Raw genomic sequence first — 14,962 nt, forward strand, 5'->3', positions numbered from 1 at the left:
GAATTTGATATTACTCTTGACCCTATGTAGTTCTGGATGTCATAATGTACCCACTTGCTTGACCTGTTATGTGTTCTGTTTCTCAATTGTTAAGGAGACCAAAGTTGGCATCTAAGGTAACTGTAGTGAAACACGGGCTGTCTGTGACTGGAGCCCACAAGAGCACTCTAGAAAAGCCTTTATCCTAATTTAAAAGGATGACGAGAGATCCGTTGGACAGAGTAGTGTATCATTTCCATTCTGTAGGAACATATTCAATAACATGAGAACAAAATCTGTTTTTAGACAACTTAATAAATCACATCAGCTCAAAAGTACCTGTGAATTTAAATTCTTACCTGGAAGATTGCTTTCCTTGTGTCCTTCACCTCAGTCAGGAGGTTCTCTAGGATCCTGACTTGTACAAGACTGCGCCAGGTTGTTTTAGGATTTTGATTTAAACAACATTTTTACGTGGATATAATGGTCCAGCTAGCGAAAGGTTAAGGGCACGTTACTTTTCAGAACACTTGCTATATATGGTCAGAAGGCTTGTTCAAAGTTCCACCAATCTCTAGTGCTCCCTACCTCAGCTCTTATCCTGTTTTTTTTCATCAATTTTGTGACTTAATCACAATTAGAGGTGAATCCTGTAATATCTACACAGGTGAAAAGGGAAGGAACTGCACATGCATATTATGGATATGCATAATTCCCACCTCGTGCTGAATTCAAATATCAATATACAGCATTCAGGGTATTTTCAATAATCTGGAGGATTCCCAATGTGTTTGTTGGTACTAAGAGCCTGCGGTTTAGAGTGCTATACTTATTACAGAAAGGAACGTGTCCTTTGTTCATGGTTGATGTAAAAGTTGCCTAATGCCTCTGTTTGTTTCTCATCAGAATATCCCTGAAGATATTCTCAAGAACCTGGTGGAAGAGCTCCCGCAGCCACGCATAGTACCCAAGAGGCTTGATGAATATACACAGGAGGAAATAAATGCCTTTCCTAGAGTCTGGACACCGTAAGTATCTGTGGGGATCATTCAAGAGTAACCCCTTAAGTGATGATGGTTTTAACACCCCTTATATTTCGGATTGTGTGGAGACCTGATTTGGTATGTATGTTTGAGATGAATGGAATACTCAGAACCTACTAAAGAACAAGGGTTCATATTTCATTTTTATAGTTTTAATCAACATTCGCATTAGCCAATGTTATAAATAGAAAGCTATTTTTTATACATAGGAACATAGCATGAAAGATGTCCATCTCTCCTCCCTGCTGTCCAAGTCTTTATTATTTGCAGTAGGGTTTTGATGCAAGCGAGAGTTCCCCCGGTCCTGCCTTTTCCTCCAGGTCAGTAATTCTTACTCTATGTACGATTTCCACAAGATAACAAGCTGCTGACTAGAACCCGGGCCGCTCTCTTTATATTCTGCTATATATAAAACTGCACATTTGCCACAACTTTTGTTCTTCTGTGGTTTCAGTACCATGTTCCCTTACTATTATCAATGTTTGGGTAGCAGGAGTCCAGATTCCTGCTGATCTCTCATCCCTGAGGACACATAGGAGAAGATCCTCTTTGGATCTAGCTGCCTTAGCTAAATACAAGAATTAGCTGCCCTGTGACGTGGTTTCATGCACTTCCGGTGCTACTTGGTGGAGCGGCCATGATGAGCGGATGGTGCCGCCTCATCATCCAAGGCCAGGGGTATTTGCCCCCTAGCATCCGGGGGCTCTGGCAAGTTATATGGCTTGGGGCTTTGCCCTCCGGCGACCTGTGGGCTTCAATGGTTTTATGGATGGTGATTCAGAGCATGGGTCTCTTTAGAAAGATGCCTCGAGACAAGTCACTGATGAGACTCCTGATGCAGACTCCATACCTGGGAGATAGGCCCATACTGCTCAACTTAGCACTACACCAACCTCGTCCCTAATGCGGCTTCTCTTGGACTCTGTTGAAACTTCTCGGTCCATGAGTTCTTGGGTTCCGGGCCTGAACTCCTGAGGGTACTCCTTAGGTGAGGTCGGTCAATATGGAGAGTCAAGTGATGCACTCAATTGCAGTGGTCACTGCATAGGTTACCAAGAAGGACGGAGTTCCTTTGTCTGTCTCACGTTTTTTGAAACCTCATCAACCAATCAATGATGACTGTTCTGTTGCCTCTCAGTACCACCCACTACTTCTCTTCATATCACCTCACTGGGGCCATAACTGAGAACCCAAATTGTAACCTGAGACCACTGAAGATCATTCCTTTTTTATTTTGTATTTAATACATTTACTTTTTCAAAATCTGTTCAGCACATTGCCATAAGAAGAAACACAGCAACACAAGAATCACAAGTGTTAGTTATCTTCCGCTGAAGCACCTTGTGGTAATGCAGCTGTGTTAAGTAGTTATGCTGCAGTAATTACCTGGGAAATAAAGGGGTGCCCTTGTAGTTCGTCAAATACCAGCAGTTATTTAAAAGGAGACCTTTTTAGTGCAGGGCTCTTCAGCCCTGCAGTTGTGCGCCTCTGTTCTGCCTCTAATCGCCTGTGTTTTATGGCATATGCCCTCATGCTTTTGACTGTACGAGTGCTGCTGTGCTGGGAAAGCATCTGTTTGTAAGAAGCCTGCCTTTGTCCTACGTGTGAACGTCGCACTCTGCTGCTCTCCAGGCACTGAACATGGGCTTCAGACTGCAAAGACCATCATTTGGAAAGATAATAAAACGCCTAATGAGTCCCTGCATGCCAAGTGTAAGCTTCAAGGGCAGGTAGGAGGTGGAAATTACAGACCGCAGCTCACCGGTTCAGTCATTTTCCTTTCATTGGACTCCAACATTAAAACACACCTTATTGTTGTAAAACATTATAAAACCGGCATTTTGAGGGCGTGAAGGAAGGCATGCAGGCAGAAACAAGGAGGTATCTTAAGTTGTCTTGTTTGTGGCTGTTTATATAGCACACTCTGTGAAAACAAGCCGCTTTTGGTTGGGTGACGGTTTACAAATGTTCGTGCAATAAACCACACTCCAAGCCATATAGAGTGTAAAAGGCCATTTATTAGGACAAGGTTGCAACATACTAAAATAAACATAAACCGGTACTATCTCACTCCCCCCTTGCTATTCGCAACTCGTTATCTCCTTTGCTTCACTCCTCCCCATTTCACACACTGACCTTATTCCATATACCCAATCTCTCCTTCACCCGTCCTCCAATCATCCACCCTTGAAGTTCCTTCCGTTGCTCATTGTATCCCACGCCCCGCCATCAGTCACCTGTGCACCCTTCCCCACACCCGAGGGGTGGTTCTGCCCGTCTGTGACTCACCATCCCTACAAAGTACCGCCTAGCCTGCAACCTGTACTAAACTGGCAACGCTGTAACCGTCCTTACCCTACTCCAACTCCTGCAACATGTAGGGTGCGTGGGCGGACTGACTTTTCCCTCTGAAGACACAGTTCCTCCCAGTAGTGGTCGGTGTCAGGAAGAGGCCGGATCCTCCTCTCCTGACACCTATATAGCCTACTTAAAACCCTCCCCTTCCCCTAACTTACCCTATCCCTGCTTTGTCCTTCCAGTCCCTGCACGAAGCACCCTGGGGGAAGACTGATCTGCCCCCCACACTTCCCCCAGGGGCCAACATTCTCTTGCGTTTTGTCTGTTGTGCACCCGCATCTGATCCCAGTCCAGAACTAACCCGGCCTCACCGCCTGTCACTCTGCTGCCATTTTCTTTTGTGACATGGAAACTCAGTGGTGGGTTTTTTATGTCGGCGATTGTGGGTAGTCAGACCTGGGGAACTTCCTGCCTGGTATCTATATATAAAAAAATATATATTTTCATGTATAAAACACACAATTGAAGTTTGGATGTTAAATAAAGTGCATCGGATTGGTATCTCATGATGTGTGGGCTGCAAACACTACTTCAAGAGCCACGTATGGAATCGGCTTTATTGTCCTATTGGTTGATGTCATTGTTCATTTTAAGAATATATTGCATGAGAAACCCTGCAGGTCCATCCGCGACCAGTGGGCATTAAATGAGTTCACGTCCAGTTTCTAATAAATACCTTATTAATCTGTTGAGGCGGCTGAGGTCCACTCATTTTAAAAAGACTGGCTCCGCCTCACGGGTTCAGGCCCTGGTGAAAGCACAGGAACTGGGCACCCCATTGGTTGAGAGGTGAGCTACAGTGATCATTTGCGTGCAGCAGGCCCTTGTTCTCTTGGTCCCGGTGCCGCTGCACCTGCTGCACTTTTGATAGCTATACTTCTGGTCACAGCAGCCACACGAAAGCTTCTTACAACTGCCTACTGGAAGCAGCTATGCTTTATACTTCGTGGCAGCGGGCTGGACATGGAAAGGTTACCACTGACAGAGTTGTGGTTTATGGCGTCATACTCCAGACGTTGCAGCTCTAACTTTGAGTGTTGCGGTGAATGTTACAATTATATTACCCTGCCTGCCAGGGGCTATCAATCCATCACGTGCAAGTATCGCTGGCACTACCACCCACAACCAGTCTTTTTGTGAATGGCAAACCTGTGTCACCGGAGCCCCCAAGTCATATTTATTCGCAGAATGTGTGTTCACTTAATGTTGACATTTTAGAGAGTAAACTAGTCTGTATATTCTGATAATTAACCATATCTGACTTCCAGGCAAGTGACCTTTCCTCACAATCCTTCAGTAATATCTTTCAAGCATAAGTTATTCCTTTTGTCTTTGTCATATGAGCAATGACAGCTTGTTCTGAACCACTTCCGAAAAGCAAATTGGAGAAGTGGTTTGTCTGCTAGCGAGCAAGGCTCGAATTTATATCGGTGAAATGAGGATTAAACACAACAGAAGCACCTCTGGCTTCATTGGGCTAGCAAATGTGTCTTACAAACCTTTCTACCGATCAGCTCTCAAGAAGGGCATTTCCTAGCATGTTTGTCCCTGTGTGCTGTACCAGTGCGTGGAACATATTGGTAAAGGTCCTTACATCGCTTTTTTGTTTGTTTGGATTTGAAAAGAAATTAAACCAAATAGATATATTGATAGCTGTTATTTGTTAGGTGCTCCTCAGTCTCATAGGTCTCAAGCTTAAAAATACATCTTTGTGTCTACACTCTCTTGGGTCATGTAGTCCGATAGGCCACTTTTGTACGGTGGAGCTCACATCTTGGCCCGATACTTGAAGTTTTTCTGTGCCTAAATGAGGCTTGCATTTTGAAAAAGTTATTTTTGGATGCGATTCGTAAAGCGATATATATATATATATATATATATATATATATATATATATATATATATATATATATATATATATATGTATATATATATATATATATATGTGTGTCAGCAATAAAAGGTTTCATCTGTCGTGTGTACATTGTGCAAAGTTTGCTCAATTTGCGCCGTTGTATGTTCTCCATAGTTGAGTAGGTGTGGATGTTTCCAGGAGAGGGCCAAAGGAGGTGTCAGATCTTTGCAGTGCACGAGGTGAACACCCACACACTGATGACCCTGTCTAATTACAAGCTTCCCTTATGCATGTCCAACTCTTGCTGGCACTTCTAAGCTTATGCCTGGAGACAAAACTGTATGCAACGATCCTTTTTGGTCGAGGTGTCGGTGTGCTGAAAGTAAATGAACATTTCCCATTGTTTAACCGTGTTGGTCTCCTCTTTTGTGCCTTTCGCAACCTGTGACCAACAAAATCCTCTTTTGCTTGGTCTTTTTCACTCTTCCGCTGACACCTAAATCCAAGTACTGCAGATTCTGGTACCCTTTATTGGGCTAATTGAAAATAGAATGTAAATATAGTACAATTTGAAGGCCTTCAGGGTCCCACGTGCTTCTTCCTAGAGTGAAATACTTTTTTTTCAAAATGGGATTATACCCACTACTGTTATGGAGGGATGAGCACTTCTCGTCCAGTAATTTCTAAAGGCCTGTTAGTGGTTTTTACATTTTTCCCCGTCCGTTGATATTGCAAAAGCATTTCCAATACAAGCATTTACAATGCAATGGTCTCGGCATTATTAAAGGTAGAACTATTGGCATCGCTCAAGACATTTTTTTTATTTTTTTAAATCTTAAATAAATGGCATTGTCATTTACATTGCCAATAGCTTAATCGTTAAATAAATGGCATTGTCATTTACAATGCCAATAGGTTAATCGCTCGCAAATGCATGACCTATTGCATTTACACCCACACAGAGCCACACACACAGAGCCCCCCCCACACACACACACACACAGAGCCCCCCACACACTCACACAGAGCCCCCACACACATACAGAGCCCCCCCACACACACACACATACACACAGAGCCCCACACACACACAGAGCCCCCCCCACACACACACAGAGCCCCCCACACACACAGAGCCCCCCACACACACAGAGCCCCCCCCACACACACAGAGCCCCCCACACACACACACACAGCCCCCCACACACACAGAGCCCCACACACACAGAGCCCCCCACACACAGAGCCCCCCACACACACACAGAGCCCCCCACACACACAGAGCCCCACACACACACACAGAGCCCCCCCCACACACAGAGCCCCACACACACAGCCCCCCCACACACAGAGCCACACACACACACACACACACACAGAGAGCCACACACATACACACACCTAGAGCCACACACACACACACCCAGAGCTACATACACACACACACCCAGAGCCACACACACACCCAGAGCCACACACACACACCCAGAGCCACACACACACACCCAGAGCCACACACACACCCAGAGCCACACACACACACACCCAGAGCCACACACACACACACCCCCAGAGCCACACACACACCCAGAGCCACACACACACACACCCAGAGCCACACACACACACCCAGAGCCACACACACACACCCCGAGCCACACACACACACCCAGAGCCACACACACACACCCAGAGCCACCCACACACACCCAGAGCCACACACACACACACACACACCCAGAGCCACACACACACACACACACCCACCCAGAGCCACACCCACCCAGAGCCACACACACCCAGAGCCACACACACCCAGAGCCACACACACACACACCCGGTAGTGGATGGGTTTCGCCAAGTCCATCGCCCGGCAGTAAAATCTAGGGCTGGCCGTCCAGCAGGTGGTTTACTGATATTACTATCTACAAATTTAGTAAAAAAGGTATCTCAGCTCACAGTATCCTGCAAATGGCTGCTTTGTTGTAGAATAACCCAAATCGCTACTGGAAATAAGATAGAAAATGTGTTGATCCTAAATGTATATAAGTAATGGGGCACTCAAGAGGAATACGGTGTAGAAATGGGATATTTTAAGAATGATTTCGATTTATTGTGTGAAAGGTATGATTCTGATCTGATTCTGCTAGCAGGGGATTTTAACCATAAACTTAACCCAAGACGGCAAGATCTTATGTTTTTTGAAAATTTTAGAGTCCTATGCAATAAACCAAGCAAAGTTTCCTGAAAGTCTCTGCTCAAGGCACGATGTAAGTTTGGGAAATTATTTAGCAACTAAAAGTCTTTTCTGCTTGAACGGGAGACTTCCCAAGATTGCCCGGCAAAGAAAACTTTCAAACAAGGGACACAAAATTGCCCCATAGATTGTCTTTATGCCCGCATGGAATTTTAACTTAATAAAGGGCTTTAGAAGGAGGAGCTTCGCGCGCATCCAAGATGGACGCGTGAGCAGAGGGCTCCCGAGACCCTTTCCGCCTCCCGCACCTATCCTGTAAATAATCCTGATTTGGACGACGGGTACTTATCATTGATGCCCTGCTGATGCCCACATTCTTTCCGGAAATCGAATTGCCCGCCGGGAACCGGACTTACTGCACTTTGAACCTTGTGGCCAACATCGACGGCCATCCGGGGGCTTGAGTCCCCGAGGTACCCAGGTGGCAATTGAATAACAACGGCTGGTGCGACACGTCCGCTGCCCCTGTGGTACTTTCGGTTTCGCTTTTGGTCATTGTGGACGGCGACTTGCTGCCGATCGGCGCGCCAGCTCTGATTCTGCTGCCAACCCTCAGCCGGCGTTGGATCCTTGCCCTCTCGCCTTTACAGGCTTGCCACAACGGTAATCATTCTGACCAGATCCCAGAGGTTCCGTCAGAGCTCGTCGCCCATCATGGCGGGCAGGGCGGTTGTCGAGAAGCGCACCACCAGAGGCCCATCCCGAGGAGGGGTTGCCCAATCCCAGACTATTGATCGCTTTACTCGTCCGAAGGGCTCCTCAGGCGGATCGAGTGGGGCCCTCGAGGAAACTGGTGATGGTGCTCCTGAAGCTGAGGAGCCAACTTTGAAGGACGTTATGGGCGCCATTGCAAGTGTTCGGACTACCATGGGCCAGCAGTATGAAACCTTGGCGGCTAAGATAGACACGGTGGCGATTGAGGTCAACCTCATCAGGGCGGACTTGGGAAAAACCAATGAACGGGTCAAGTCCCTTGATATCAAGACTGCGAGTCTGACCACGGATGTCTCGGATCTCCAGACCACAGTCCGCAATCTCCGGACGACCAGTGACCTGTTTGCCCGTCGGCTGGAAGATTTCGAGAGCCGGGCCAGACGCAACTACGTCCGCATCGTGTGTGTTCCAAAGAACTCCGCTGACTTATCCACAGATGTCCTGGTGGAAGACCTCGTCTTGAACCACCTGGCACCAAAGGGCCTTAGTAAACTTTTGGCCCCACCAAATTTGAGAATGTGTCGATCAGTTTTTACCCGGACTTTACTCAGGGGGTGCAGAAACAACGGATGGGCTTTACGAGAGTGAAAAGGCGACTCAGGGACATGGGACTGAAATACGCTATGCTTTTCCCGGCCCGCCTGAGGATTGAACATGAAGAACGTGCGGTCTTTTTCGACCGCCCTGAGGTGGCCAGTGACTGGTTAGACACTTTGTCGACGCGACATGACAGCCCGGAGAACTCGAGGGGCGCCGAGGGCGGCTTGGAAGAACAGGAGTAGTGAGTCTACGTCGGCGTGCCTGACTTCACGACAGTGGCTCTGTGACTGTTATGTTCTTACAGTATGGATACCCGGGGGTGGGGGGAATCGGGACTCTTCCTCCTCTGGGGACTTTTTCTCTCTTCTTGTAGGTTAGTTTAATGGGGCGACAGGCACACTGCAAGTTGGGGTGGCTCTTCGGTCTACCGCAGGGGTGCAGGGTGGGGGGTTTGTGTTTTGAGGGTTCACTGGGGGTGGTGGGGGGGGACTTTTCTTTCTTGATTGTATCGAGGCTGCGCTTTGTTCCATATTTGCTGCTATGTGCCTGTTTCGGGCGGGGGGGGGGGGCAGACTGTTTACTTCTGGGATGGGGGTGAGGGGCTGAGGGTGTTGAGCTGGAACGTCAACGGTCTTGGTGATAGGATAAAACGGGGGATAGTAATGCAATATTTGAAGCGATGCTCCCCAGATGTAGTTTTGCTCCAGGAGACACACTTAGTAGGTAATACGTGCCAGGCACTGAATAGACGGGGTTACCGATTGGTGGCCCATTCCGGCTTTACCACTGGGTCGAGGGGGGCCGGCATCCTGGTCAAGAACTCCCTCCCCCTGGAGATAGATGGCACGGTGTTGGATGACAGGGGGCCGCTACGCGGCTATTACGGGAAGGTGGGAGGGGAAGTTTATCTCCATATTGTCTGTGTATGTTCCGCCTGGTCTACAGTCCACCACATTCACTGATTTGGGTAGGGAGGTTCTGGGGCTTCCTGACGGCTTATTGGTAGTGGGTGGCGATTTTAATTCCGTGGTTAATGGGGAGAAGGATCGTAGCCCCCCCAGACTCCTTCCCGCATCGCAGTTATGGCTGGGGAAATTTTTAGGCACGTTTGGTCTGGCGGATTGTTGGAGACAACTGCACCCTGGACAGCTCCAGTGCACCTTTTACTCGGGAGCTCATGGGAGTCTCTCGAGACTCGATTATATCCTCGTACCGGCGGAGCAGATGGTCTCTGTAAGGGAAACCAAGCATTTAGCTAGGGGGGTCTCCAACCACTCCCCGCTCTGGCTCACTATTGATGCACAGCTGGGGGCCGGGGGTCGGATTGCCCCGATCAATCCATGGCACTTTCATAACCACAAAATTAGATCGGAGGTGGTCAAGTGTATGGACTTCTACTTTGCTGAGAATGAGGGGTCGGTGTCCTCCCCGGTCTCCTTGTGGGAGGCTTATAAAACTGTGATTCGTGGTCAGACTCTGTCCTTGATTGCTAGCGAGAGGAGGAGCAAAAATGAGGAGGTGGTGGGCTTGGAAACTGAAATTACTGGGTTGGAGGAACAGTTGGAGTCTGGGGCTACACCTGAGCGACTGCACTTTTTGGCTCTTAAACAGTCTGAATATAGGGCTTTGGTGACGGACGCGGCCAAGGCAATGAATCGTGTGCAGCAGGGGCGTTTGTATGATGTGGGTGATAAAGCGGGAAAGTTGATTGCTTGGCTAGACAAACGTGATAGATTGAATCGGGTGGTGCCTGTGGTTGAGAAAGTGGACGGAACGCGAATGGTGGACCCGGTTGAGATAGTCGAGGTTTTTGCCCAGCATTTTCGGAACGTTTACGCGCCGGTCTCGGACAGACCGGAGGAGGACTCGTACTTGTTGCTTCGTGATCTCGCGTTGCCTAGCCTCTCAGAATCGGACAGGGTGCTTATGGAGGCGGACTTTTCCACTGATGAGGTTGCGCTCGCCATCCGCTCCCTTCGCTCGGGGAAGGCCTCCGGTCCGAACGGTATACCAGTCGAACTGTACAAGCTATGCCCTGACAAAATGGCGCCGTATCTTTGTCGGATGTTCTCGGCATCGCGAGACCTTGGGTCCCTTCCCCGGGATCAAAGACTGGCGTCCATTGCGGTCATCCATAAAGATGGCAAACCCCGCGAACACTGTTCATCGTATCGGCCGATATCGCTTTTGAATGCGGAACCCAAGATCCTGGCGAAGCTCTTGGCAAACCGGTTGATCACGGTGATTAGTGATTTGATACACCCGGACCAGTCTGGTTTTATTCCCCATCGGAATACCGCGCTCAATCTTCGCCGTCTTCGCGGTGTCTTGGCGAGGGCGGGGTCTCTTAATGAGCCGGCCATCCTGGTTTCTCTTGATGCCTCGATGGCCTTCGACACGGTGGAGTGGCCATATCTGTGGGCTGCTCTTGCTAAATTTGGTTTTGGCCCGAAGTTCATTGAGTGGGTCAGGCTTCTGTATGAGCAGCCGCTGGCTCAGGTGGTGGTCAACGGCAGGGCCTCGGAACCCTTTGTTCTCGGACGCGGCACGAGGCAGGGGTGCCCTTTGTCACCGCTTCTATTTGCGCTTGCCCTTGAACCCTTGCTGCGTGGCTCCGCTGGGAGCCCTCGCTCAAGGGTATTCGATGGTCCCCGGACTTCGAAGATCGCATATCACTATATGCCGACGTCATATTATTGTACCTGACCTCCCCCCGTAAGTCACTGGGAGTCCTCTTCGACGTTTTGAGTTCCTTCGGAAGGAACTCCGGTTTAGTTATCAACTGGGCCAAGTCCTGTATTTTCCCACTCACTGGAGACTCACCCTCTCTGCCCCGCGCTTGCCCGATACCTGTTTCTAGAGGTGGCTTTAAATACTTGGGGATCTATATTTCATTGGACCCCGTGGTACGCTATGAGCGGAATTTATTACCCCCGCTTGCCCGGCTTCGGTCGGACGTTGCGGCGTGGTGTAGTTTGCCTTTGTCCCCCTTGGGAAGAGCGGCCCTGTTCAAGATGATGTCTCTTCCCCGTTTCCTGTATGCCGTCCAAAACACGCTTGATCTGGTGCCGGCCAGTTATTTTCGTGAAATTGAGGGCCTCCAGAGGAGACTGGTGTGGGGCGGGGGGGCCCCGCATTGCATTGGCAAAGTTGACTTTGCCCTGGTACGACGGTGGTATAGCATTGCCTGATATAAAAAGATACTACTGGGCATCTCAGTTGAGCGCTGTTAACCATGCCATGTACGGTCCAGTTCTGAATCCCGCATTTGAGATGGATAGGTGGCAACTGCCCGGGGGCGATTATAACAGAGCGCTCTATTCTAGAACCTGACGGGTCCCACTGGAGTGGCGGTGCGAGTGTGGGGTAGTGCGACTACGGCTACAGGGTGGACGGGTAGGCTGACTAGAGCGACCCCCCCTATATGCCGCGGAGAGGTTGGGTGAACTATGGACGTCGAAGGGTTTCGATAGATGGGACCTTATTGGCATCAGTAAAGTGGGCGACCTCTGGGCCAAAAATGGAGTTAAGACCTTTGATGAATTGAAACAGGAGTATAACTTGAATGATAAGGAATATTTCCGATATCTCCAGGTCCGTCACGCCCTTGAATCGGTTTTCCCAGCCGGCTCTACGATCCCGGAGTATTCTCCCCTGGAGGACAGAGTGCTAGACGGATACGTTCCTGACAGCACTATCTCTCTTATCTATAAAAAACTAATCAATGATCGTTCGGACCTTCTTATTCAGCTTCGATGTGCTTGGACTGGCGATGGGCTGGAGTTGGACGATGAAGACTGGCAGACTGCGACATCCTCTCCTAAAGAGATCGCGATTCCGGCGCGTCTCCGACTGGTACAGCTGAAGATTCTGCACCGAGTCTATGTCACGGGTCCACGATTGATGCATATGGGTTATTCTGCGGATGTGCTGTATAGGCGTGGCTGTGGTATGCTTGCTACCTTCCTCCACATCATATAGGAATGTCCGGAGGTAGTGATTTTTTGGACTCAAGTGCATGAGGTGATGGGTGAGGTGACAGGCGTTGAGTTATTGCCTGAGGCCAGACGCTGTTTGTTGAACATCTGGGAGCCGAATGACTGCACTGTTGCTCAGACTCAATGGGTCACGCTGGGCAACATGGTTGCGAAAAGGGACATCGCTCAATTGTGGGGATCTCAGAGGGCACCATCAGTTCTCACCTGGGAAGAAAACATGGACTGGTGCATGTTTAGAGAAAAAATTGTATATGTTTCCCGTGGTAGGCCCAAGAAATGGGGTAGGATATGGGGTCAATGGAATTCATACCGAGGAGAGAAATGCTCTCCCACACTTATTGAAGCTCCCGACACTCCTCGATCTCCTTGACTGTACGTTTCGGTTTCCCAAGTTCACACAGTGCACGATATGTTTGTTGCTCTCTGTCCCCCCTTCTCCCAGGATCTCTCCTTTTTCATAACACCGCTCATTGTTCGCCTTTTCCTATGCCGTATGAGACAGTCATTACATTGCAAGGTACCGCCTCGACTCTTTCTATGGTTCAGTTTTTGTTGTTTATTTTGTATAAAATGTGAAACCTTTTAAATATCCTCTTATTGCCACGAACTTTGGATAATATCATGCTTCTTTGCTGCCGGGCCTTCGGTTGTCGGCTGATGAGCTGTGTCTTATTGTGCTACTGTTATTGCATATGACTGGCCGGCCCCGGTGGTTGTAGGCCTGTAACTGTATTCCTTTTCTTACTAATAAAGGTTTTTAAAAAAAAAATAAAAAAAAATAAATAAAGGGCTTTAGTGTAAACCATACAGAAGGTAGTGACCACAATATTTTAGAGTTGGAGCATCAGTCTGCCTGTGAGAAAGTAATCATTCAACAGATGGATTACCCAAGGCGTATTTCAACACGGTTAACAGAAAAATATATTGAAAAGTTAACCAGGCTACAACAAAACATTATTCTAGGAACTGTAGTTGGATCAAACCTGACTTGGTACATTGAACAAATACATCAAGTGGTACAAAGTATCAAGGTTGAACTTAAAATAGATGAAAAGGCCAGTAAGAGTAAACAAAATTCGCAGCTCAAGCAAGGTAATTGGTTTAATATAGACTGCTTAAACAAGAAAAGAGAACTAAGGAGAGAACAGCGCAGCTTGAGTAAAAAATTTGATAGAACTAGGGCAGAAAACCTAGCCAAATTAAAAAAAGAATATACTACACTTGTCTATAGTACAAAAAGAACCCATAAGGAAACCTGCTGGAGGCGATAGAATCAAAGAATATTCGACTGTTTTGGAAGCTAGTACAATCAGCAACAGAGCTTCCAGTCGCCTCCATGAATTGCGTAGTAGAAGAGGGGGCCTGGTAGGATTACCTGAAGAAATTGTACTCCTCGGGGAGAGAAATTGAAGAGGAAGTATTAGGGGACTGGAGTGGCCTAGTAGATGATCTAAAACCAGACTTCTCAAAAGAAAATGTTTTAATTACGATAAAAACCCTAAACTTAACAAGAGCTGCAGGCCCAGACAACTTGCCAGCTTTAATAATAAAGTCACGGACATCATGGTGGGCTGAATTTTTCTCCCAAATGTTCTTAGTAATCCTAGATACAGGGATGATCCCAATTAATTGGAAGGGTGCGATAATTAGGCCAATTCATAAAAAAGGGGACATCTACGCACCGAAGAATTATAGATTAATTAACCTACTTGATATTGGTGAAAAGATATTTGCTAAAATAATATTAGGTAGGTTAAAGACCTGGGTAGAAGAGGGATCAATTATCCCAGTTGAACAAGATGGATTTAAAGAAAGCCATTCCACAATAGATCACTGTTTTGCCCTATTGGCCCTAGCCCGGAAATCGACAGAGCAAAACGGGAAGCTACACTGTTGCTTTGACGATTTTTGGGCAGCATTTGATTCAGTGGACCGTTGTAGACTCTTGGAAGATATGATAAGATATAAAATCCCGGATGGTCTATTGATGATCCTCAAAAAGCTACACAGTGAGAATTGGGCCCAGATAATCAGAGATCCCCAGGGCTCATTAACTCATAAGATAATTGTCGGGAATGGCCTAAGACAGGGGTGCGTTTTGGCACCCCTGTTATTTTCAATTTTCCTGGCAGATCTCCCCATGACATTAGAAGTCGAAAGAAGTGCAAGCCCAAGAATGAGCGGTCGCAAAGTGTCTTGTCTCCTATACGCAGATGAT

General features: G+C 47.7%; 1 protein-coding gene across 1 annotated transcript in view; it reads left to right on the forward strand.

The window, feature by feature from the left end:
• Window positions 1-14,962, forward strand: part of MRPL13 (mitochondrial ribosomal protein L13) — a 116,450-nt gene that overhangs the window by 87,550 nt on the left and 13,938 nt on the right. Inside the window, exon 6 of the mRNA XM_078686834.1 lies at window positions 886-1,007. Within this exon, the coding sequence (XP_078542960.1) occupies window positions 886-1,007 (122 nt within the window). The remainder of the gene's footprint in view (window positions 1-885; window positions 1,008-14,962) is intronic.

The sequence above is a fragment of the Lissotriton helveticus genome, chromosome 4_1, assembly GCF_964261635.1.
Source record: "Lissotriton helveticus chromosome 4_1, aLisHel1.1, whole genome shotgun sequence".
NCBI classification, from domain to species: Eukaryota; Metazoa; Chordata; class Amphibia; order Caudata; family Salamandridae; genus Lissotriton; species Lissotriton helveticus.